This window comes from Corythoichthys intestinalis, chromosome 10 (genome assembly GCF_030265065.1).
Source record: "Corythoichthys intestinalis isolate RoL2023-P3 chromosome 10, ASM3026506v1, whole genome shotgun sequence".
NCBI lineage: Eukaryota > Metazoa > Chordata > Actinopteri > Syngnathiformes > Syngnathidae > Corythoichthys > Corythoichthys intestinalis.
The window spans coordinates 58,447,701-58,474,974 of NC_080404.1; the positions used below are offsets into that span (position 1 = coordinate 58,447,701).

At 41.8% G+C, this 27,274-nt stretch overlaps 1 protein-coding gene across 1 annotated transcript in view; it reads right to left on the minus strand.

Annotated features, from left to right (window-relative positions):
• kcnq5a (potassium voltage-gated channel, KQT-like subfamily, member 5a) overlaps positions 1 to 27,274 on the minus strand; it is a 113,907-nt gene continuing 86,633 nt past the window's right edge. Inside the window, exons 8-16 of the mRNA XM_057848381.1 lie at positions 26,913 to 27,007; positions 23,614 to 23,640; positions 15,152 to 15,390; positions 14,982 to 15,087; positions 9,043 to 9,174; positions 8,763 to 8,879; positions 5,186 to 5,275; positions 2,156 to 2,282; positions 1 to 1,305 (exon numbers count right to left, since the gene is read on the minus strand). Coding sequence (XP_057704364.1) covers positions 451 to 1,305; positions 2,156 to 2,282; positions 5,186 to 5,275; positions 8,763 to 8,879; positions 9,043 to 9,174; positions 14,982 to 15,087; positions 15,152 to 15,390; positions 23,614 to 23,640; positions 26,913 to 27,007 — 1,788 coding nt within the window. The 3' untranslated portion in view covers positions 1 to 450. The remainder of the gene's footprint in view (positions 1,306 to 2,155; positions 2,283 to 5,185; positions 5,276 to 8,762; positions 8,880 to 9,042; positions 9,175 to 14,981; positions 15,088 to 15,151; positions 15,391 to 23,613; positions 23,641 to 26,912; positions 27,008 to 27,274) is intronic.

Sequence of the window (27,274 nt, forward strand, 5' to 3'; positions counted from 1 at the left end):
TACCTTTCAATGTGACCCTCCCCTCATTCAACCCCGCCCACTTTACGCCCGCAAACCCGGTTGCACCCCTGTGACATTCTATTAAATATGGGTTGAACATGGGAATCAATTATTCTATTCTGTTTTCATTTATGTTTAACACAACATCCCAACTTCACTGGAATTAGGGCTGTAAATTACAAACCTTTTTGGAAGGGGTCTTAATTTTTTTGTTTTTTGTGACAGGGCTTCTGATAGCCCCATTATACATAACTTTTTACTTTTGCTCTAGCGTGCTAGTTTTGTGTATGAAGTACAAATACACATTGTGAAACCAAGTTGATGAAAATGAACAAAACGGAGCAAGAAATTGTACATTCACAAGCGAGAAAAATGTCATTTCGTGTAAAAAGGCTTCTTAAGTGGCTTCCCAAAGAGTGGCATTGAGTGATTGACTGTGAGTGTGTGCGATCAGGCCAGCTGGATATGCGGGGACTGAGCCAGGAAATCTGAAGGGCGCGAATCCCGGGCAGCGGCGGGGCTCACGTCAGAGTCCGAACGGTCGCCAGCGGCGCCCAGTTTGCGCTCGCAAATGAAGAGTCCACTCCCGCTCCAGTCGTCAGCCCCGTGTCGATTGAGATCGTGCATGGAGAGGGACTTCCCGAGGGCGCCCCCCCAATCGGACGCGGAAGGGACGCTGCCCGGCGACAGCGTGAGCAGGGGTTCCACCTCCAGGCTCACGTGGCGCCTCCAGGCGGCGTCCGATTTGCAGCCGGGTTTCTCCCGGAGCTGCACGAAACCGGACTCCTCTCCGGGTCCCACCACCACGGACGGGGCCGGGCCGCCCCCGCGTGTCACCGCGGCATCCGAGACGGGGTAGCGGAGGTGGGAGGGGTGAGTGACGGGAGGCAGCTGGAGGGTAAAGCCCCCTCCGGAAGGAGGCGGAGGAGGCAGGTCGGGGAAGTGGGCCCGCCTGGTGCCGTTGGGGGTGACCAGCGTCGGGTAGGGGCTGTCGGGCGGCAGCAGGGGCGACGGAGACAGCGAGGCGGTGGACGGCGGGTAGGATGGGGGCGCGGAGTCCGGAGGACCCTCGTCACTGTCGGCCGGGGCTAGGATAAGCCGCAGACCCCTCGGGTGGATGTTGCCGTCGCTTCCCTGCGGGGAGGGCGGGTCTCGGTCCAAGATGGAAGTCGGGTAATCGGAGTCGCGGTGCCGCTGCAGCTCAAAGAGGGGCAGGGAGGACAAGGCCAGCCCCGACGGACCTCGCTGCAGGACTTGGCGGTACACGTCCAGGAGGGAGTCCAGCTTGGACTCGATGGAAGAAACCTGCATGGGAAGGAAACTTTCAGAGAAATGCACCAGGCACTATGATCCGAGTCACAAGTAGGTCCCGAGTCTTACCTGTTGTGGGCAAGTCAAGTTATGTGGAGTCAAGTCATGTTTTGAGGTCATGTAAAGTTGAGCAGAGTCACAAGATTTTAAAGACGAGTCGTGTCAATTCAAAAGGTTGTCGAGTTGAGTCACAGGCTAGTCAAGGCCTTCATCATTGAGTGTAAGTCAATGTGGAAAAAAAAGTTTTCCAAGTCAGCTTGTTGAGTCTCGAGTCATTGTCTCACAAGTCGAGTAGTATCTCGAGTTATTTCCTCACAAGGTGACTCGAGTCTCAGACCCACCCAGCTCAAGCGAGTCAAGTCCGAGTCACAAGTAGGTCCCGAGTCTTACCTGTTGCGGGCAAGTCGAGTCGAGTCACGAGGTTATGTCGAGTCAAGTTGAGTCGAGTCACGAGGTTATGTCGAGTCAAGTCTCGAGATCATGTCGAGTTGAGCCGAGTTACAAGGTTGTAAAGAGGAGTCGTGTCAATTCAAAAGGTTGTCGAGTTGAGTCACATGTTCCTTCACCATTGAGGGATACCGTACTGTCAGTGTAAGTCAATGTGAAAAATAAGTTTTCCAAGTCAGCTTGTCGAGTCTCGAGTCATTGTCTCACGAGTTTCAAGTTATTTCCTCACAAGTCGACTCGAGTCTCGGACCCTCCCAGCTCAAGTGAGTGAAGTCAGAGTCTCCGTTTTTTTTCAAGTCGAGTTGCGAGTTATCAAATTTATGACTCGAGTCCAATTGTCAGGAACCCTTTACATAAAAATAGTCTGGGAGCATGTTTTGATGTCATCCCTCCTCACCTGCCTCTCCACTTTACACACCCGTCCCAGCATGCTGACGCCATCGTGAGTATCTCCATCCGGGTTGAGTTTGTCCCTAATCTTCTTATCCACGGCAACCTGGCCTTTTCCCAGGATTTGATCCACCCTAATGCACACAAACACACATACTGGTGTGAAAACAATGGACAATAATGGATAGAAGTCGGGGCATAGTGCACTTTCTTTCAAGTAGAGGAACAAACCTGGATGCTAGGGTTAGTAGAAAAAGGAGGAGGGGGCGGGGTTAGGGTTTGTTGCATGATTGCTAATATAGTAACATTCACAAAAAACATGAAGATGGTTACTTCTTCTTAAAACAACATACCGTAGTCTCATCATTCACCAAAAGTCTCATGAAGAACAACAATTGAGTGAGGAATTAATGTAAAGTAACATGACCAAATGATATCCAAAAACAGGCTAATGTTATTTTTTTAATTCTAGAACGCTATCTTGAATGGTGACTGCGTGCACTGCTCCATAATCCAACAAAAGACATTTCAATTCCAAAGGTACACGTTTTTCCGTTTGTCTTGATAATGTTATCTGTCTTTTTAATGCTTTTCCATTCGGAAAAGGTCTTACATTCGCCTGGGAATTGATGCTATAAACAATGCTAGTGATGTTGTTGTCTGCCTGCGTGCATCACAGCCTTGTTTTTCTTGTTGTTATTACTTTTGGAGCAGTGTTTTTCAACCTTTTCTTAGTCACGGCAAGTTTTTCCTAAAGAAAAAAATCTTTTTAAACTAAAAATATTCCAAAATGACTTTCTGTACAGTATACCTTAAAGTGCCTATGACAGCAAAAAGCATGTTTATTTCATATTTCACGTGGTACTTTATGCTCCTGAATGAAATGGACCGCTTGGATGTGTGTGGAAGCAATCGATTTATGTATTCAATTTTTTGAATCCCGTGCCATGAAATTGAGTGACTTCCTGACTCACAATACAGCATTGCTTTATAGCATGAAGATTGACTGCGGATTCAGCTGATTTTGTGGATTAAATTGTTTATTTTTCGCATTACGCCAGCCAAATGTGCTGCAGGCTTTTGTTGCTGCACCAGGGAGAGGCGTGTGAGCCTTTTTGGGTTTCAAAAAGTTCCCATTCACCGGGAGATTGGCCAAAACAAGTGTGGGACCATTGGACTTACGAGGAAATGTATTTTGTCAAATACTGGGATCATGGCACACGTTTTAATAAGGAGGTGGCTTGCATTTTGTAGATTACAATGCTCCTTGTCCACCGAGAAGGCCACTCGGTCGATGACCAGCAGCTTGTCGCACACCCCCCTCTGTCCTCTTCGCGTGCCTGCCGGGAGAGTGCTATACTCGGCTTATGCTCGTGCGGTTCTCCATATCGTCCAGACTTCCAGCTCCCCTCTGCCCTCTTCGTGCGCCCGGCAATACGCCACTATACTCGGGTTGGGCTCGGGCAGCTACGCGCTCCTCCTCCTCCTCCGGCTTGTTCGGCGGTCATTCTCCAGCTGCTTCCCCTGCAAACGAGCTGTCCTGCCCGGAGCAAAGGGATGACGAGCTGTAACTTGCTGGCCGCCGGGGGTTGACGATCGGCAAAGATAATCGTGTGACATGATCCGTTGTAGTTTTGTGTGATTTTTTTTTCACTTCAAAAGGCGAGAATAAGACTTGGAAACACTGCTCGGTTCGGGTTAGCATGTCGGCTAGCTGTCACACCTCCTGGTTTGTTTACGCTCTGCGGAGCCGGGGCAGGGAAATGAAAAAATTCAGACTAACTCCAGTGGCATAAAATATCGTTCAGGAGGTGCAAGAAGTCGACAGTTTTGATGATTATGGAGTAGTTTTGCCATGTCGTACTGAATAAAAGCATTTTTAATATTTCATATTCCATTTAGCACTGTTATTTGTCATGAACTTATCATTTATTTAGCAGTTGTGGAAAAATACTGAGATAAAAAGAATATCCTGTAAAAATATTGGACTAGAGAGATTGAAACAATGACATTTTGTGGCTCTCTTCGTCGCATTTTCCTCGTTCTGAATAATTCCCCCTCAATGGGTTGAATTCTAAATCAGCTGAAATTGTGACCCTGCTGACGTCACCCTCCAGGTGGGGACGCTAGAGCACTATAATGACAGGCGGGGTTAAATTTCAGATTAAAAGACTAATTTCTCATCATCTGCGCTTTGCCAAATTATTGTATATACTCGAATTGTTTCAAAATATAATTCTAATTCACATAATAATGCTATTTAAGATTTTTTTAAGTTGCCACAGGCACTCTAAATATATTATAATTTTTCAATACTTATACTTCTTACTTAGTGTGGTATTTGATGGAACGTGAAACATAATGGAGTAGGTTTCGTCTCATCCCCGGTGAAAGTATATCCTATCGAAACGTAGCTTTGACTGTATAGCCTTGCCTTTGAGCTCTCAGTCTTAGCTTTTTAAAAAAAAAAAAAAAAATTACCACGACTCATATGAGGTCCTTTATCTGAGTCAGAATCTTGTCCAGGGCTCAGTTTGGATTTCGAAGTTGTCCTTTTTAAAAAAAAAAAAAAAAAAAAACCTTATCCATGACTGACACTACGAAGTCGTACCAAACTATCAAAAAACTGCGACTAATAGTACGAAAAATATGGTACTTAACTTTTTTTTTTTTTAAGTATTAATATGTTCAATCTCACTTTGGAAATCTTTTTTAAAAATCCCACAAATATATAAAAATGTAAGTTTTTTTCCACTAATGTTTGATTTTTAAACTCCTTCCAGTGTGTTGAGCTTCTAACTTAGCTACTAACTCCGCTTAACCAAGATCTCTGATTCAAACGTCTCTTCTTTTTATTCAGCATTTCCAAAACCATCTCATACTTTCCCTGATTGTGAGACCATGCAAACGGCAACCACTCGGCAAAGCGGTTAATCGACAAGTTTCACCCGCATTGCAACAAAAACGGTCAAGACAGAAATGAAATACTACACAACTAAAAGTTCCAAACTAATGATGATGAAAAATAAAAGGCGACCCTGAAGCCGAGTTCTTCTTCCTGTTGCCGTAATTGTAATGCAGGGCGGGAGAGGACATGTTCCTGAGACGACTACTCAAGTTGGCTTGCCTGCAGACAGCAGAAACACCAGCGTCACACACATGCGCAGCTAGCACGAAAAGACATGACTATAACCTACGATTACTGAAATTATGGTGTCATCTACAAAGCTCTACAATAGCAGAGATTGCACCACTGGCCATGCCATGTACACACTACAGAAAACAGACACTGTTAGTGCAGTTATACTACATTTGTCCTATAGGATCATTCGATTGTGCATGAATGTACCTATTCTTAAAACTGTGTATGTGCGTCCGTGTGAAATGTACCGACACGGAATAGGGAGACTAGGGGTCGGAACTTCTGGGTACCTCACGATATAAGGCTTACGATAACAATGATCTCGTGATATGGCGATACAGAAATTATCGATACATTTAAATGAGTTCATCACTAGTAGAAGTCCAATCCATTTGAACTGTCAGTATTGACCTATAAAAGAATTGTAAATATCTCAAAAACGAAAGCAGCACAAACGAAACTTTTTACAGCGCAATGATTAACATCATTTTATATGAATTTGCGTCTGATGGAGGACCAACTTCAGAGAAGGGTCCAGCTGCAGTCCACCGCACCCCCTGCTTTCTAGATCAATCAGATCAAGCGTTCGTCATCTGTCGACCACGCCCACTGCTTTCAACAACCAATCAGATCAAACGTTCGTCAATCATCCGCACCCCCTGCTTTGAAAGATCCAAACCGTTACATATAGGAATGAATAGATACAGTGGTATGAAAAAGTATCTGAACCTTTTGGAATTTCTCAAATTTCTGCATAAAATCACCATCAAATGTGATCTGATCTTTGTCAAAATCACACAGATGAAAAAAAGTGATTTAACTAAAACCACCCAAAGATTTTTGTCACGTGCGCTCATGTGCTAGCATATTGCATCAGTCTTCCATCACAAAATCTGTTCTGTCATATGCCACCGTATTGCATCACACTCATGCATCACAAAGGTTTCCATCATTAGGCCTGTGCGCTCCTTAATATGTCACAAAGAACAACTGAGAACAGTATGTAAGGCACAAACAAATAGCATTCAGCGTCAGGGTCAGTGTTCCAGCATACGCTAGCACGTCAACTGTCCATTACCGGTTGACCTGATTGTCTCCTTTGTCCGTCAACATCAATAAAGTCCTGTGTCTGCAATATGCAAATGGTTCCTCCGTCCCCTTCGTGACAGGTTTTCATATTTTAATGAGGACAGAATGCAAACAATGAAAGGAGGGGGAAAAATAAGTAAGTGAACCCTCTGCCTGAGGAGACTTAAAGAGCAATTGAAACCTATTTTTACCAAAAAATCTAAGGTGTGTGCCCAATCACTGATGAGTGGTTGAAAGCTGCCCTGCCCACTATAAAACACACACCTGATAAGAATTGTCTTGATGAGAAGCATTGTCTGACGTGCATCATGGTTCGGTCAAAAGAGCAGTCTCAAGACCTGCGATCAAGAAATGTTGATTTGTATAAAGCTGGGAAGGGATACAAATCAATTTCTGAAAGTCTGGATGTTCATCAATCGACAGTCAGAGAAGTTATCTACAAATGGAGAGTTTGGCAGTGTTGCTTCTCTACCAAGGAGTGGCCGTCCACCAAAGATGGCGCCAAGAGTTCAGCGCAGAATACTCCCCCCCCCAAAAAAAACCTACAGTGTCTGCTAAAGACTTACAGAAATCACTGGCACAGTCCAATATCTCTGTGCGCACATCAACTATATGGCCAAGAATGGTGTTCAAGGGAGGACTCCATGGAGGACACCACTGCTGTCTAGAAAAAACATTGTTGCTCATTTAATGTTCGCAAAAAGGCACTTGGACACCCCACAGAAGTTTTGGCAAAATATTTTGTGGACTGATAAAACCAAAGTTGAACTGTTTGGAGGAAAAACGGAACAGCTCACCAACATCAACACCTCATCCCCATCGTGAAGCATGGCGGAGGATGCATCATGATTTGGGGCTGTTTTGCTACCTCAGGGCCTGAACAACTTGCAGTCAATAATGGGAGAATGAATTCAAAAGTTCATCAGGATGTTTTGCAGGAAAACCTGAGGCCGTCTGTCAGACAGTTGAAGCTACAAAGAGGACAGATGCTGCAACAAAGGCAATGATCCAAAACAGAAGTAAATCAACTTCAGAATGGTTTCAGAAGAACAAAATCCACGTTCTGGAGTGGCCAAGTCAAAGTCTAGACTTGAGCCCCATTGAGATGCTGTGGCATGACCTAAATGACCTAAGGCGATTCATGCTAGACATCCTAGGAATCTGATTGAACAAACAATTCAACTTTGGTTTCATCAGTCCACAAAATATTTTGCCAAAACAACTGTGGAGTGCCCAAGTGCCTTTTTGGGAACATTATACAAGCAATATTGTTTTGTCCACAGTGGCTTCCTCCGTGGAGTCCTCCAATGAACACCATTCCTGGCCATATAGTTGATGTGATGTGATATTGAACTGTACCAGTGATTTCTATAAGTCTTTAGCAGACACCCTAGGGTTCTTTTCGACCTCTCTGAGTATTCTGCGCTGAATTCATCTTTGGTGGACGGCCACTCCTTGGGAAAGAAGCAACAGTGGCAAACTCTCCAATTGTAGACAACTTCTAGGACAGTTGAATGATGAACAGCCAGACTTTTACGGATGGTTTTGTATCCTTTCCCAGCTTTATACAAATCAACACTGGTTGATCGCAGGTCTTCAGACAGCTCTTCTGACCTAGCCATGATGCACATCAGACAATGCTTCTCATCAAGACATTTGTTACCAGGTGTGTGTTTTATAGCGGGCAGGGCAGCTTTAAACCACTCATGAGTGATTGGGCACACACCTGACTTAAATTGTTTGGTAATTTTTTTTATTTTATTTGCTCTTTAAGTCTCCTTAGGCAGAGGGTTCACTTACTTATTCTTCCCCCTTCTGTCAATGTTTGCATGCTATCCTCATTAAAATATGAAAGCCTATAAATGTTTGGGTTGGTTTTAGTTAAAGCAGACAGTTTTTTTCATCTGTGTGATTTTGACAAAGACAACATTTGATGGTGATTTTATGCAGAAATGTGAGAAATTCTAAAAGGTTCAGATACTTTTTCACAGAACTTCACAGAGGTTGCACCTTTACCACTGGGAGGGCAGTGTGGCACTACAGTAACATAGAAGAAGAAGAAGAAGACCCGATAGGGTTTTGTTGCTGTTTTTGGTAGAGTGCAAAGAGCATATGCCTGTGAATATTGCTCTATTTCTTGTCTATGGATGTTCCCGAGGCGTTTGTGTATGAATATTCATCGTTTTGAGAGTTGAATGATGCAAAATTTCAAGGTTTGATCGCTTTAAATATGTCGCGGTGGATTACCGAAACCGACCTGAAATTATTCGCGATCAACAATTACAATCGTCTCATTCCCCAGCCTCGTGTCTCAACGTTGTAAATCGTAGATATTAGTGTTGTGTTAGTTGCGGGAGCATAGAATGAGTTGAACGGGTCTAACCCCGGTGCAGAGGACTTCCTTCGGGCCTGACCGTAATACAAATGCAAGGACGGGGAGGAAAAGGTCTTGGCGTGCCTGCTGAGGGGCCTCGGAGCAGGACCTACAACTGTGTCTAGTCTGAGGGAGAGAAGAGAAAAACTCTACACACCCCACTTCAGATACAGGCTTTTTGCGGCAGAAGAAAAAAGTTTGCAAATGATCACAAAAACCTGGCATCTGAAGGTTACAAATTGCCTGCGGAAGGAAACATGAAGATGAAAGCAGGCTTTTATTTTCTGACCTGGTCTGAAGGCTCTTGATGCGACACAGCATGTCCAGGTGTCCCGCCGAGTACTGCTCAATCACGTCCTTCACATCATACGGACGCAGCGTCTCCTTGAACTTTTTTTTGGCCACGTGGAAACTCATGATTCTGACCAACGCACACACACAAAATCGTACAGTCATTACCTTAGGAGTGGGAAAATCAGAGTATCTCACAATACGATAAGATTTGCGATAGCTGGCTCACGATCTCGCGATATGATTATCTACTGTATACGTGGGTCAGGAAATCATTCTAGGATATTCTACGATACAACTAATAAACAGAAAAACAACTTCTTTTCATCCTTCTGCTGTGAATTGAAACGAGTTTATCACTAGTAGACGTACTAACCCAGGGGTCGGCAACCCAAAATGTTGAAAAAGCCATTTTGGACCAAAAAAAGTAACAAATATGTCTGGAGCCGCAAAAGAATTAAAGCCATAAATAAGCAGGCAACACATGGTTTATGTACAGTGGGGCAAATAAGTATTTAGTCAACCACTAATTGTGCAAGTTCTCCCACTTAAAAATATTAGAGAGGCCTGTAATGTCAACATGGGTAAACCTCAACCATGAGAGACAAAGTGGGAAAAAAAACAGAAAATCACATTGTTTGATTTTTAAAGAATTTATTTGTAAATCATGTTGGAAAATAATGTCATGTCATGTCATTTCCTGTTTTATTTTGAAGGCTTCACCCTCCTCGTGTCTGTGTACTTGCCCTTCCTCTGGTCACCTAATCACCTATTGTTTCCACCTGTTCCCCATTACCCCCTGTGTATATATTGCCTTAGTTTCCATTGTCTTGTGCAGAAGTGTCTTTCATCTAAGGTCAGTCACGTCAGCCTCTCGCAATAACTACTGCATCATAGTTATTCTGTGCATTATCCTCCATTTGGAGCGCTTTGTTTTTGTAACTTTTGATCCTAGCCAGCTTGACTTTTTCCTCCATCTGGAGCGCTTTATGTTTTTGCCTCATCTCCCTTTTGGAGTGCTTTTGTGTTTGAAACCTTAATTTTGATTCTAGTCATTCCGACTCATTCCTCCGTTGGAGCGCTTCCTGTTTGTACTTTTTCTCATCCTGCATGGCAGCGGAAGAACCTCTGTTTTCAAAATAAAAGTTTTTTTGCCCGAAACTCCACAACTGAGTCCACCTCGTCGTCTTGGTCTGACAAATAAGTATTTGGTCAATACCAAAAGTTCATCTCAATAATCAATCAAATTTATTTATACAGCCCTTTAAAAAATTGGAAAGGCCCTAAAAGTGATTTACAACAAAACATGGCTCAAGATAAATAAAAGGCAGGAAAATATTATACAATGACATAATAAATAAATAAATAAAACAAAGACGGCGCATCCCGATAAAAGTCCAGCATATAAAACAGTAAAACCGATAAAATCCAAAGACATTAAAAAACCCTTAAGCAAATAAAACCAGGCTATCCTAATCTGTGTAAAAGGCGAGTCTAAAAAGGTGTGTTTTTAGCCGAGACTTAAAAAGACCTAGATCCGTGATGGTGCGGATTTCGGGGGGAAAGCTATTCCACAGCCTGGGGGCAGCAACCGCAAAGGATCGGTCTCCCCACTGTTTACGTTTCAACCTCGGAACATCTAAAAGAAGCTGGCCGATCGAGCGAAGAGTCCTGCCAGAGTTACGGAAAGTTAACATTTCCGATAAATAAGATGGAGCCAATACTTTGTTATGTACCCTTTGTTGGCAATAACGTAGGCCAAACGTTTTCTATAACTCTTCACAAGCTTTCACACACTGTTGCTGGTATTTTGGCCCATTCCTCCATGCAGATCTCCTCTAGAGCAGTGATGTTTTGAGGCTGTCGTCGGGCAACACTGACTTTCAACTCCCTCCACAGATTTTCTATGGGGTTGAGATCTGGAGACTGGCTAGTGAAATGCTTCTTACGAAGCCACCCCTTTGTTGCCCTGGCTGTGTGTTTGGGATCATTGTCATGCCGAAAGACCCAGCCACGTCTCATCTTCAATGCCCTTGCTGACGGAAGGAGATTTTCACTCAAAATCTCTCGATACATGAGTCACGACCCCATTCATTCTTTCCTTTAAACAGATCAGTCGTCCTGGTCCCTTTGCAGAAAAACAGCCCCAAAGCATGATGTTTCCACCCCCATGCCTCACAGTGGGTATGGTGTTCTTCGGATGCAATTCAGTATTCTTTCTCCTCCAAACACGAGAACCTGTGTTTCTACCAAAAAGTTCTATTTTGGTTTCATCTGACCATAACACATTCTCCCAGTCCTCTTCTGGATCATCCAAATGCTCTCTAGCGAACTGCAGACGGGCCTGGACGTGTACTTTCTTCAGCAGGGGGACACATCTGGCAGAGCAAGATTTGAGCCCCTGGCGGCGCATTGTGTTACTGATAGTGGCCTTTGTTACTGTGGTCCCAGCTCTCTGTAGGTCATTCACTAGGTCCCCCTGTGTGGTTCTGGGATTTTTGCTAACCGTTCTTGTTATCATTTTGACGCCACGGGGTGAGATCTTGCACGGAGCCCCAGATCGAGGGAGATTGTCACTGGTCTTGTATGTCTTCCATTTTCTAATAATTGCTCCCACAGTTGATTTCTCTACACCAAGCGTTTTACCTATTGCAGATTCAGTCTTCCCAGCCTGGTGCAGGGCTACAATTTTGTCTCCGGTGTCCTTCGACAGCTCTTTGGTCTTGGCCATAGTGGAGTTTGGAGTGTGACTGACTGAGGTGGTGGACAGGTGTCTTTTATACCGAGTCAAAACAGGTGCCATTGATTCAGGTAACGAATGCAGCCTTGTTAGACCTCGTTAGAAGAAGTTAGACCTCTTTGACAGCCAGAAATCTTGCTTGTTTGTAGGTGACCAAATACCTATTTTCCACTGTAATTGGGAAATAAATTCTTTAAAAATCAAACAATGTTATTTTCAGTTTTTTTTCCACATTCTGTCTCTCATGGTTGAGGTTTACCCATGTTGACAATTACAAGCCTTTCTAATCTTTTCAAGTGGGAGAACTTGCACAATTGGTGGTTGACTAAATACCTATTTGCCCCACTGTATTTAGTACCATAGACTTCATAATGATATTGACGAAACACAGGTCCGATTAATAGGGGGCCTGCACTGTTGGTGTGGCTGTCAAGGCTGAGAGTGAACAGACAAAGAGCTTTTTTTGTTGAAAATTCTTGTGAATGAATGGTTAAATCCCTGAATTCTTTATATATATGGATGGAAAACAGACTCGATTCTTGGTTAAAAGCAAAAGAAAAAACAAAAAAAACGTGCAGTTAGCATTTTTTTATGAAAATATGTCAAGTACGATGCTAGTCTGTCAATGTGGCGGCCGCCATATGTATACAGAGCTTTTCTGTTGAAAATTCTTGTGAATAAATGCTTAAATCCCCGAAAACAGGTGCCGTTAATACAGGTAACGAGTTGAGCCTCGTTAGACCTCGATAGAAGAAGTCAGACTTCTTTGACAGCGAGAAATCCTGCTTGTTAGTAGGTGACCAAATACTTATTTTCCACTCTAATTTGGAAATGAATTCTTTAAAAATCAAACAATGTGATTTTCTGGGTTTTTTTCCCACATTACGTCCCTCATGGTTGAGGTTTACCCATGTTGACAATTACAGGCCTCTCCAATTATTCAAGTAGGAGAACTAAATACTTATTTGCCCCACTGTATCTGTATTTGCTATTTTAGCCTTCTATCAAAAAAGTCGGCACACGTTCTGGAGTGGCCAAGTCAAAGTCCAGACCCATACCTGTTAAGTTGTAGAAATTGCAAATAGGGAGATTTCTGTTTGCCAACCCCGATGACACGCGCGCGCGCGACAATCGCTAAGACAAAATGCAACCATTTTTTTTCAAGTTCATTTTGGTCACAACACTTGTGTAAAAATTAACTACACTGTCAAAGAACCTCTTTTTGGTGGCATCAGAGATAGTCTTCAACTTGCTCCATGTATTGTCTGGCATCATGTGATACTGCTATGTTGCCTGTGTCATGCCAGTTCTCCTTGTTCCTGTAATCAACATCTAGGATATCCTCAGCTTTCCTGATCACATCCATTTGCACAAATTTGGACATCAGCTTCCTCAGCAGCCTCTTCATCTCATCAACCATCACTCCAATTAGGGTTTCGTAAAATTAATCATACAGTATTTGTTTTTAAAAGTATCTTTGTCATGGCAGTTTTTTAATTGAATTGTAACCTAGAATTGAAACTTTATATTTTTTTGTTTCAGCACAGTAATAATGATATAATGTAATAACGTGTATAGTATACACTTTAGCTTTAGCAAATAGCGAATCTAAATGATTAAACTTCAAGTAAGTAACGATACGCTTTCTCACTTAAATTCATATATTGTGGGGGTAGGACCGCATTGGTTTAATATTCCATGATGTTTGATCCACGAAAACACAGAGTAAAGCAGCGACTTCTTCCTCGTCATCGTTCTCCCATCATTAGCTCTAATGCTATTAGCATTAGGCTAGTTAGCTATCGCTGGCAGGTAAGACTTACGGCAATTACGTTGACGAACGTCGTTTTTCCCGAATACTGGAGGCCGACCAGGGTCAGCTCCATCTCTTCCTTCCAAAATAAAGACTTGAACCAGTCTAAAAGCCGGTTTATTAGTGCCAGCATCTTGGGAAGTCGGTGGTGCTTCGCCTCTTCCGTTGGGCTTTTCCAGCTCTGAAGGGGAGGGAGGGCAGGGAAGTCGGAGACGGCCAGGCTATTCGTTGTTGGTCACTTTCCGAATCGGGCCGAATGCTATCGTTACAAAACGGTGACAAACAAAAACGTAAAAAAAAAAAAAAATTTTTTAATTGACATTTTTGGAAAATCGGGAGATTTGGCTTTCTAATCGTGAGGCGTGAGCATTGGGGTCAAAATCGGGAGTCTCCCGACCAAATCGTGAAACTTAACAGGTCTTTGAACCCCATTGAGATGCTGTGGCACAACCTAAAGACAGCGATTCATGCCAGACATCCCAAGAATCTGACTGAACTACAGCAGTTTTGTAGAGAAGAATGGGCCAAGATTAGTCCTGATCGATGTGCCAGACTGATCTGCAGCTACATAAAGCGTCTGGTTGAAGTTATTGCTGCCAAAGAAGGGGCCACACATTATTAAATGTGATGGTTAACTTACTCATTTTCCCCACCTTCGGTCATTGTTTGCATACTATCCTCATTAAAATATGAAAACCTGTAAACGTTTGGGTGGTTTTAGTTAAAGCAGACACTGTTTTTTCATCCGTGTGATTTTGACAAAGAGAAGATCACATTTGATGGCGATTTTATGCAGAAATGTGAGAAATTCCAAAAGGTTCAGATACTTTTTCATACCACTGTATTGAAACAAAACTTAATAGCTTGGCGTCATCTTACGGCAGGCGTGCATGTGTAATGACATTGAAATAACAGCAGAGGGTAGCAGTTTAAATGCCCTCGCCACTGTTGCTTCTCTCGCCTAACAAAGCAAACATTCTGAGAACATCAACCTCCTCAAAGGAAACCAAAGAACCCTGTTACCTTTCTGCGTGACGCGTTTACTGACCGAATAATATTGACGATGGTAAGATGATCGGCCCATTCGCTACGGTGGCCCCCGCCTTATTCCCGGTGGGCTCCGCAGTTGTCCGTATCCCCCCCCCCCGCTGAGATGTGACAGTTGAGCCTTTGTTATAACCGTACCCAACGGGGTGAGCTACCCCGGAGCCTCAACCCGACACCCTGGGAAAACTTTCAGGAGGAGGTGGTCTCTAATGGTAGTGCTACCTCAAACAGTCAGATTATTTCTTCAACCCTACATATTTTTCGCAAGCTGAGAAGCGTCACGCTGCTGCACAGTTGTGTTGTTTTCCATGACGCAGAAGGTCGGGAGTTGTCTCACCTGACAGCTCTGATGACCGCCTTGAGGGGAGCGGACAGGTCCTCAGCCGTGACGTCGCAGTGGCAGCCTCGCTCGTCCTGAGAATCTTCCGTGGTCATGCCGGCATCTACTGGAAGACGAGGACAAGTTTAATCACATTGTATGAAAAGATATAGTAGGTAAGAGCTCACCATCTGAAGGCGTGTTGCGCGTCTGGCTCTTGAGTCTGAGCGAGGGTCGGAAACGCGTGCGATCGTTGAAGCTCCAGCTCTTTTGCACCTTGGCGGGGCTTTGGCCCATCAGCTCACCGCTCGCCGTCTCGTTGCCGGGGGAACAGCGCTGGCGGTCGTTGACGGACGCCTGGCGGCTCTTGACGCTCTGACCTCGCGGGCTCGCCATGCGAACTCGTTCCTTGAAGCTCAGCTTTTGACTGCGTGGCGCAGGTGGAAGAGAACGCACTAAGTTTACTAAGTCATTAAGTTAGTCCTTCATAACAAACCTCATTTAGATGACATGCTCAAAAGCAAAAAATTCAGAGCCACATTGTCACAGTAATCTAGAATCTACTTCTCACAATTTTGACAAGACAAACTACTGAGGAGTCCCGGATTAAACCGAAGACATTTCACCCTAAAATGGCCGACTCTTAGCATCTTTTCAGGCATGACCTTTTGGGAGGTCTTTATGGGTCTACTCATGCTTGTCAAATTTCATGCTTCAACTGGGAACCAAAATGGCAGACTTCCTTTGCGTCCACAATTTTTGTGGGTATACTCATTTTTGACATAAATCGCCTACCAAATGAATCTTGTGAAACTAGCTTGCGAGAGTAGAAGTTTTCCTTTGATGGAGTGTGTAAAATGGCCAAATCAACCGATATGGCAAATTAAAATCATAACTACAGACTTTACGTATATTTACGGCAATGGTTTCTTGAGGTTTTTTTGTTTGTACATGACAGACATGCTTGCCACACATTGCGTTGCTAAATGAAACTAGCTTAAAGGGCTGAATTTTCAAAAGATTTCAGAAGATTACGTTAAGAGTGTAACGATATTTGTATTCGTACGCGGTACGGGCATCACGGTTTGGTGCACGTGGTCGGATGCCGAGTGAATTTGATTTAAAAAACAAACCAAACCCCAAAAAAATCCATGTCAGAGTTAGTCCTCCTTTACTCAAGGGGGCGGTAGAGGTAATGCACCTAAACTAACAACCGACATCACTACTAAGAAAGTCATAGGTGTATATATTTTTAAATCAGGAAATGTTTATTTTGGCTGAAGTCATTGAAAAACTGAGTGAGTAATCATTTTTGCACTATTTAAAGACATGCTTTTTCAGTTTTGGAACGATTCTTTTTTTTTTTTTGGTCTTTTTTTTTTTTTAGCCTATACATCTGATAAGGAAAAAAAATATTCACTGCTAAAGTTTTACTACAGTTAATTGTGTGTAATCCAACATCATATTTTAATTTTTTTTTTTAATTATCGCGCTGGCCGGAGCTACTTGACTTTAACAGTTACCTCAGTCGATCCCTACAAAAAGAGGGCGTGTTGTCTGTTTTTGTGAATTAAAGAATGTTAGAACAAGAAAAATACAAATTTTGGATTTCCTCATCTATTTATTTTACGCTTTAATAAGATCCGCTTTTTAATTTTCGCAAATAGAAAAACTTTAACTTGTTGGACCAAACAGGTACTGAACAGTGTACCCCCGTACCGAGGTACATACCAAACCGTGACTTGTACCGTTATGCCTCTAGAGTCCGTTTACAAATGAGACTAAAATGATTAGACTTCTTATGTCATTCCAGACTGTATATGGCTTCTTTTTTCATAACGTCACCGTAATATGAATATGCCAAAATAATTCTGTATTGCTCAGTAAAATTGGAACAAGGGACTACCACAGCAACAAATCTTATCCGTGCACCTTCTCAAAAGGAAGCCAGCTTTTACAATCCATGAGACCTTCCGGTTGAAGCGTTAATCGAAACACTAAAAGGCTAGAGAAAATGATTTTAGAAGTCTCGTAAAATGGACACCATGCACTTTTGCGTTTTTAGCGAAGATGCAGTCAAGTGCTCGGTGCAATTGCGTAAAAACGAACCAGCATGCAATGCAGCAGGGCCAAGAACAGAGAATAAATGCAACTATTTATCATTTTAAATATTTTTTCCATTTTCTTTGATACGTTTAATATTAAAAAAATATACTGTATATATATGATATAATATAACATATACACCTGGCATTCATGTGCACACGCTATTTGTATATAATTACAATTGTAATTTAATATTCACATATGTGGATGCCAGGTTTTATCATTTTTTTTAATGACCAAAAATAGTCACTTGCACTATAAAGAGTTATGAACCTCAAGTCCAAAGTGGGTATTTGAGAATTTCATCAAGCACAAAATCTCATTTTGACTTCAACAATACACGTAAATAACCCAAAACAAGACATTAAATAATATATATCTTTTTGTAAAACACGCCATTAAATCGCAATTAAGAGTGTAACGGTATCTGTATACGTCACGGGCATCACGGTTCGGTGCACGTCTGAATGTACAGAGTGGGAACTTTCGAATGCAGTATTACTAATACTTTTTGAAGTGTATTTACTTTATATTTCCGAATCAGGAAATATTCACTTCCCTCTAGCCCAGCGGTCTCAAACCGACTCCACAAAGGGCCGCAGTGGGTCCTGGTTTTTGTTCCAACAGATCCAGCACAAACAGTTCAACCAATGAGGTTTCTACTAACATAAGCAGCACCTGATTGCAATCAACTGATTACACTTGTAAGAAACCAGATTGGTGAAAAGGTATTTGTCTCGTTTGGTTGGAATGAAATCCAGTACCCCCTGCGGCCCTTTGAGGACCGGTTTGAGACCACTGCGCTAGCCCAAGGCTGAAATAATTGAAACACCGAGTAAGTATTTATTTTTGCTCTATTTATAAAAACGATACCAAGGTTGCTAGCTGGTGAGGGCTATCTGACTTGAACTGTCACCTCAGTTGATCCTTATTTCAACTTTTGCACATAAACTTGAATTTAAGAATGTTGTGACACAATTTGACAAATTTGTCGTCAATTTATTTTAAGAGCTGCTTTTTAGCTTTAGCGATTGATTTCATTACCTATTGACGTGGCACTTCGTCATTGTTTGCGTCAAGCCTTATCAGAGGAGGCGGAGCTTCATTTAGTATAGTCAGGCAAAGATGACTCACGCTCATGTCTAAGCTGGAATCAAGCTTGATTTTTAAAGAACTACAAAAGCTGTATCACATACAAAAAGGAAAGATTGTCTCAGGAGGGATTTGTTTGAGGATTCAAGGTAAATATTATATTTTTCGTACCTTGCATGCATTTTGAAACGTTGTGAAAAAAAATCAATGGGAGAATGGGAACCGCTATGGCATTGGCGTCATTCTTCGTTTACTCTTTTAACAAAGAATCGAGAAAGTTTTACATCCATATCTACAAAGAATTCAGCGATTGAAGCATTTATTCGCAGGAATTTTCTTCTTTGTTGACACATGGAGGCAGCTAATTTTCGTAACTGACTAACCTCATAGTTGGCAATATTTATGCAAAATAAATGCTACCTGCACGTTGTTTTTTTTTTTTTTTGCTTTTAACCAAGAATTGAGACTGTTTTATGTCCATATCTATAAATAATTCAGGGATTTAAGCATTTGTTGACAAGAATTTTCACCAGAAGAGCTCTGTTTACATCAGTCGGCCACTAGCCTCATTCGCTAACAGACCAGCACTCTACTTCGACATATTTATGTAAAATAAATGCTAACCGCACATTTTTTTTGCTTTTAACCAAGAATTGAGACTGTTTTACATCCATATCTATGAAGCATTCGGGGATTTAAGCATTTATTCACAATAATCTTCGCCAGAAAAGCTCTGTTTACGTCAAGTGGCCGCTAGCCTTGTTCGCTAACAGTATATAGCAGTGGTCTCAAACCGGTCCTCAAAGGGCCGCAGGGGGTACTGGATTTCATTCCAACCAAACGAGACAAATACCTTTTCACCAATCTGGTTTCTTACAAGTGTAATCAGTTGATTGCAATCAGGTGCTGCTTATGTTAGTAGAAACCTCATTGGTTGAACTGTTTGTGCTGGATCTGTTGGAACAAAAACCAGGACCCACTGCGGCCCTTTGTGGAGTCGGTTTGAGACCACTGGTATATAGTGTATAATGACAATAATGGCTATTCTATTCTGTAATAAGTTGTGATTGAATATAGAATTAATCATTAATAATCTATTTATATACTATTAATAATTGATTCTGCTTAATTCCCTCAAGTATTGAGTTTTTGATGTTGAATTGAGGGATTTATTAGCTGTTGAAAACTTGCAGTAAATAAAAAAAGTTGCTATTTTGGTCAAAAACTTATATATGTCAAATATTGCTGTTGATCCTGAAAATATTGGTGATTATCTCTGCATTTGGTGTTTTTTGTGCAATTTGTGGAAAATCTTAGAGTTTTATAGCCATTTTAAATTATGTTATACTTATCTAAAAAATACTCGGGATTTTAAAAAGGGAACAACTTTGAATATTTTGATGCCGCTGCTCATGGAAATTCATATATGGCTAAGGTAGGTGCCTGTTTTGGTTTTAGGTTGGTAGCAGCTTTGGTTTTGAAAATATTTCAAGTTTTTGAAAATGGGCCCCCTACCAATCGGCCCCGTTTCCAGTGTCACGTCAATAGGTTATGAAGCCTATGCTTTAGCCAATAGAACAAACTTCCAAATGCTGTGATGAAAAAAAAGCCCTTTTGTCTTCCCTGTTTTACCGAACCGTGACTTGTGTGTACAGTTACAAGCCTAATCACAATAGTAACTCAACTTCATTTTGCGTAGTCATCATCACAGGAACGTACTCAGAAAAAAATGTTAATTACTAATACTTAGCCTAACCTGAATGATTTTTTAAAAACTGTTAAGCACTGTATTGACACTCCAACGTGCCTGTCACACAGTGCTTGGTCCGTTTAAGTAAAAATTCCAGTGATTTTGATTGAAAAAGAAAAATAAGTCTACTGTCCATGCTATTAGTCAGTTTGCGGTGCGCTTCGCTTAGATTAGTTAGGACAAGGGCGGCCGGGATGCTGGGAAGTACCTCCTGTATTTCCTAGTATACCTTCGGAAGAACTTTCCGTGACCCTCACTAGGGCGCATTGGAAAAGGAAGAGGATATTAAAAAGGTGTGGATGGGAGTAGAAATCCCTCAGCCAAGCACACACATACAATATTGGTGCAGAGTAAACACAGTCAGACAACATAGCTGTACTATCTCGGTGTCTTGGGTTTTCACTCCATTACCTTTCTTTGGTCATTTCTTTTTTGTATTCTAGGGTTGTTGCACTATTTTTAAGGAGAAGAATTGTAGGCTCAAATTAGCCACAATCGTTCTCTTTTACTAAAATGTTATTAGAAACACATATTATTGCCAAGCCAGGGAGGGACGCATGTTAAACACACGAAATGCACGCTGGGGGTGATGACGCGGTTGGACTGTATTGGGAGAATAGCTGTGCTAGCTAGCAAGCGAAGGTAGTGTGACGACTGGCATGATTTTGTCACATTCTGCTGCTGGTCAGATTGTTTTGTTACAGAGACGTGGGATGACTTTGTACCAGCGTCCAATTCCAGCTCATCAGCAGTTTCTTTAAACTGATCCTAGGCGGCTTGCCGAAATATTGACTTGCTGCCATTTGACAGTTTGCATATCCCTTCGCTGCATTATTACTTCGTTTTTTTTTTTTTTTTTTAGTTTGTCTGCCGCTCACTGCGGTTTTCCCTCGGTTGTTTTTTTTTTTTTTTTTTAAATATCTTTTTTTTTTTTTTATCCTGATCTACTGTCACTGACCCTTTTTGTGTTTCCCTTTTCGGAATCGCATGTTTTTTTGTTTTTTTTTGTAGTGTGTTCAAAAACCCTTATATGCAGTCCCTATGTTATTGTTGACTGCTCGCTGACTGAAGTGAGCCACGTTTTCTGGAAGCAATCGAATGATCTCTTCGAGCCCCTCCAACTTAAAATGGATTGGGCGTCTATTGCCGTCTATGGCAGCCAAAGAGTTAAGCTATGTGTAACAAACAAAAAACATGTGAAGAAATTTCGCAGTAAAAAATACAGGCCAGACTTATCTAAATTATGTCCTTATTCTTTTTTTCAATTTATTTAGCCAAAGAGTTCATTTTGGGTCATTCCAGGGTCACTTCCTGTTGATTCTGGGGCTTTTACGGGTCACTTCCTGTTGATTTTGGGTTACTGAACAATAAGTGACCCGGGAATGTCCTCAAATGAACAGGAAGTGACTCAGAAATAATCAGGAAGTAACATGTAAATACCCTTAAAATGAAAAGGAAATGACCTGTAAATGCCCCCCAAAGTGTTCACATTTAAGTACCATTGACAGCACGAGACGTCAAATCTATTTTGATTGTCAAAATGAACTGGACTTTTAGCACCATCAATGGCAGCCAATGAGCTAACATCGACACGATTCTAGACGGTCGAACCATTGGAACGGGAAGGGTTAGCTATCATTTTCAATAGCACTAAAACATATTCTATTGAAAAAGCTGTTTATGCGTAACCGCAGGGAGCAATAACATCCTTAAATAAAAGAAAAAAAGTGCGTAATTATGATTCCACCAGTGCAAATTGAGCAAGCGTCTCCTCGGAAAAGAAAGCCTAATTAAAGCCAGGGATTTACGAGGGCTAGCAATGCTGGATGCGGTTGTGAGCGGGCGCAATTAAATGTTTGGTTTGAGGATGACAAGCACTTTTGCTTGTGTCACTTAACTGAGTGTAAAAAAGAGGGAAAAAAGAGGAAAAGACAAAGTGGAAATCCCTTCACGAGTTGTCGGCTCGGCAGGTGGCGGCCAAATGTTGCCGCAGCGTAAAAACTCAATCAGGCTTATTAAACTTGCTGTCAGAAAACAACTTTCTACTCATTTAAACGTGATTCATTTCACTGGGTGTATTCACTGCTGTTCCAAGTAGAAAACACAGCATCCGTGAAGTTGGGGCCGCCCCTATCAGACGCAAATTGATGTGAAATGCCATTTCTGTACAAATCTGAGGGTTGGTGTATCGGGTCACTTCCTGTTGATTTTGGAGCATTTCGGGGTCACTTCATGTTCATATTGGTTCAACCTCTCTTGATCTCGGGTCATTTTGGGGTCACTTCCTGTTGATATTAATTCACTTCATGTTGATTTGGGGGGAATTACAGGTCACTTCCTGCTAAATTTGGGGGTCAGCTTTGATTTTGGGGCATTTCTTGTTTTTATAATAAAGATATAAGTAACATACATTCAGAAAAATAAGTACAAACGACATATTATGCAGAGTGAAATGGAATATATTTTGAAGATTGCGCAAACATTGACTTTTTTTTTAAATCATAAGGAAATGAATAAGTACCCAAACATAAATGAACAAATATAAATCCAAAGTGCACATTGACAGCTAAGATGTTCTGAACCGCCCAATCAGAGTAAATAAAACTAAATATGATAAATAAGCCTCCTCAAATCTTTCGTTGCTCTTAAAGATTTGATCCATTTTATGTTGCATTCCCCTTTTTTTGTCGCATCAATTCAACAAGTTTTTTTCCCCCGCTGTTCCAGAAAACATGCACATTTGAACCAATCAGAGTGATCTCTGCTGATCACATGTCAGTATGTCAGCCATTTGAATGATTATTTATATTAATTAATAATTGAATTCAATTGAACGGATAAATGAGTCCAGGCGTTTTGCTTTGTTGCGTGGATTCGCACATTGACGTGACTCATCATCGTCAGACTCGGATTACTGCAGCAGCTGGGGAAACCTCCATGCCGTCCGTGGAATAAAATCAAGAATTAAAATTGGTGGAAAGGGATTACGCTACACAAGCACTTTATTATGCTTGTTGTTAATACTTCTGTATGTAAATCTGATATTGGTAGATTGTTTTCTTCTTGGAGCTGAAATGCATGTGTGGCAGCTTAGCATTTTTTAACATAGCGTTTTGACAGTTGCTGTCATATTGTCGGAATCAAAGGACCGTGTACCGAGGTGAACAGCTTTCCGGCCTTGAATCTTATGCCGGAACTGCGTTCCTGACCGTTCTGGCCCACTTTCACCCCTGATGTTGGGCCATTTCCTGTTTATTTGGGGCATTACGGGGTCACTGTTAATTTTGGTTTATTTAGGAGTGACCTTTGATTTTGGCACATTTCTGGCTCAATTACTGTTGATTTTGGGTCACTTCCTACAGATTTGGGGGCATTTCTGGGTCAGTTACTATTGATCTTGTTGATTTTGGGTCACTTCCCGTTGATTTGGGGGTATTTACGGGTCACTTCCTGTTCATTTTGGTGCATTTACAGTATGACCCAGACACGAGGTGCATGTCTGTCAGAATAAGCCCGCGGGCCAATTCGGACTCCCCGGCGGGCCGTTTGTTTGACACCCTCGATCTGGACTATCGAATACGTCACGTTCGGCCTGCTTGACTTGAATACACCAATCGATCATTCGGTGGAGACTAAACAAAGGAACATGCTTGCAGACATGTTGACTTGAGCGCATGTATTGCGTGTGTGCGTTGTACAAACCTGTAAGCCGTCTCGCCCTGCTCTTTCCTTCAAAGGTTAGTGTGACGACGAAGATGAGAAGGAGGAGACAAAGGAGGAGAGAGGTCAGTATTCCAGAGGATTAATATGGGGTAACAGTCAAGTCAAAGTCAGAGACGCGCGCGCACGCTCGGGATGCCTAGAAAGGTAACGCATGCGAGCTTCGGCCATGCACAACGAGAAGATAATGGGAGGTAGAATGTGCCGGAGCAAAAAGAACATCTGGTGGTGGCAAAGTGCGTTGCGCTCAGATCGCCATAAGCACGCATTTGTTTTGATTCAATAAATCTGTCTTATCACATTTGTTTTGTACAGCGAACCCCTACCAATTCAGCATTCACAAACTATTTTCTCTGGTGAAGGTGATTTGTAAACTTTTGCCATTGCCATTTGTTTTTGCCATGTTTGTGCTGTAAAAAGTTTCATTTGTGCTGCTACGGTTTTGGAGTTATTACAAATAATGTTTTTTTTTTTTTTTTTAAGTCAAGTCCAGCCAGCCCCACTTCCTTCTGGAAATGTTACCTTTAGTCTGTGCTGGAAAAACTTTTATTTGCGCTGCTACGGTTTTATAGATATTAAACTTTTTTTTTTTTTTAACTGATGGCGTTACCACACTGGCTTCAATTTTGGCAGCATTTTGGGTGAGCTAATATGCTATCCCCACTCGTACATAAGACTGTCTTTACGGTAACGTACAATGAAGTCCGCCAACATATTGTTGCTGAATTGACTGCTACGAATAACCTTGTTGACAACAGACAGGTTAAGACCGTGGGTCAGAGAAAGCCAACTCACGGTTACATGATGAACAATGAGTGGCAAATTAGGAGCGCTGTAATTCAAACTCATCCAGTTTATGAAAGTCGATTGTCAAATGCTGGTGTTGTGCAGTAATAATGTTAACTTATTTTAATGCCCGACAACACTCGCGCGCGCACACACTAAATATCATTAAATAGCAACCTAGATGTGCTACGTTAGATCCCATGTCATTGGCTGCGTGAGCCCAGAGTGATCATGGGATGCATAGTCCACATCCTACATCGATGAATTAAAAACTGCCATGACTGAATAGAAGTCAAGCAGGCCAAATAAATCCAACCCAGTGACCATGCTGCAAATATTGTTGATTCAGTACGTAAGAAATAGGATGTTTTTCACATGTGGTAAACATACCTGCTAAGAGAGCTGTAGCAATCAACAGTGTGCCCCACCTCACTTTACGACCAGTAAAGATTGTTCCCAGCACTTTAATACAAAATTTCTTCAGATCAGTAACAAGTAAGCACATAAATATTATCCACTATAATGCATGTTTATATGATGGCGTTATTTTTGCTGGTTTGCAAAATAAAAAAAACGTTTAAAAAAAAAAAAAAATTGTATTTTTTGTTTCAGAGCATTAAATGTGTTGAATTGAATCGAAAATCGTGTTCCTCGTATTAAAAATCGTACTGAACCATGACTTAATTGTATCGTTGCATCCCTATTGGGAACACACCTGACTTAAATTGTTTGGTAAAAATTGGTTTCAATCAAAGATGTCCCGATCACGTCATTTTCAAAGTATCGGAATCGGCCAAAAAATATTGGACATGCCTTTTTTTAATATATATATATATATTTTTTTTTTAATGAAATCGTTTTCTAATTGTATATAACGTTACAGACAAAATGTCTTACACTCATCCAGAGTAGTTTTGGCTGAAAGTAGGGCTATTAAATTTATTGCGTTAACGGCGGTAATGATTTTTTTCTTAATTAATCACGTTAAATAATTAACGCATGCGCTGTACGACACACGCATTGTCGCGTTCAATCGCGCCGTTTTGCCAGTATATAGAGCTAAACGCAACGTATAATGAGTAGAGAGAATTTTGACAGCCTTTGGAGCCTTTTTTTATATGGCTAAAGCCTTACATTCCCTCTCTCAACAATTAAAATTTACGTAGGAGGCAATGTGGGGAAGAAAAGTGTTAGTTGATCATTTTCTTAACACCCAATGTTCTTTCCCAAAACAGAGAAGATATATCAATTGGTGCCCCTACGCACAGTCATGGTAGCACTTCCCATCATGCATTTGGGCTGAATGGCTGCAGTATCATTTACTGAAAGCTCAACAAATACACTAGATGGCAATATTTACTCACAATATACAAAGTCACATTTATCCTTTAAGAATGACAAGTCTTTCTATCCATGGATCGCTGTAATAGAATGTTAATAATGTAAATGCCATCTTGAGGATGTATGGTCATAATAAACAAATACAGTACTTATGTACTGTATGTTGAATGTACATATTTGTCTGAGTTTTATTCATTTTTTTCTTAATGCATTGCCAAAATGTATATGATCGGGGAAAATTATCAGGAATGATTGGAATTGAATCGGGAGCAAAAAAAAGCAATCGGATCGGGAAATATCGGGATCAGCAGATACTCAAACTAAAACGATCGGGATCGGATCGGGAGCAAAAAAACATAATCGGAACAACCCTAGTTTCAATTACACTTTAAGTCTCCTTAGGCAGAGGGTTCACTTACTTATCCCCCCCCCCCCCTGTCATTGTTTGCATGCTATCCTCATTAAAATATGAAAAACCACCCAAACATTTATAGGTTTAGTTCAAGCAGACACTGTATTTTCATCTGTGTGATTTTGACATAGATCACCTTTGATGGGGATTTCTCAAATTCCAAAAGATTCAGATACTTTTTCATTCCACCGTAGCAAGGGATCACTGTATCTCAAAAACCATGGCAGCAAAAACAAAACTTTTCACAGCATCATTTTGATATAAATTTGCGTCTGATGGGGGGCCAACTTCACAGAGGTGAGATATCTTCTGCTGGCCGTGGAAAAGGAATACATTTTGATTTAATACATGGGTCACCAACCTTTTGGAGACCGAGAGCTTCCTCTGATTAATACTAAAGTTTGAGTCACACTTTTGAGTTAATTCAAAGGAACGGGCGTTACGATACCTGCTGTCAGCGCTTGCTCGGAATGTCAGACGAGTCTTTTGATCGACTCGCTCTTAAATATGTGATATTATTCACCCGAGCAACACGTCCGTTCCCGTTTATTTATGAACTACTAAATGCAGCTGTTCATTTCAAATGCATGCATGGCGTTTGTGCTTTATGATCCGATGTGATAAAGGCGAACAGATTGACGTGCACCACAAAGATGGTGGAGGAGAAAGAGAAAGATGTGGAAGCCATGTTCGAGTCCACAAGCGAGGAGGGGGTTAAGGGTTTGGGGAGGGGTCCACCTACTTGGCAGGGCTGCAGGTATGCAACGCCTTCAAATGAGGCTTCCAGGTTGCAACGGAAACCGAGTTCTCATCGGCAGCGTAACTACGCCAGACACACTACGTGCAGAGGAGGGGATGAGTTATGATTGACAGGTCAAATTTAAACAAAGGGGAGGGGGGTCATGGAGGAGTAGTGAGGAGGAACAAAGAGAAAGAAGCTTATTAAGATTTTTAGGAGGGGGGCACTGTTGATGCAGTGTGCGTATGTGTGTGTGGTTGTCGGAAGGAGGCGGTAGTGGTGGCGGTGGAGGGTGAGGGGGATACATGCCTGAGGGGGGGGAGGGCGCTTTGGTAGTGGTGCCAGGTGGCGTGGAGGTAGGGACG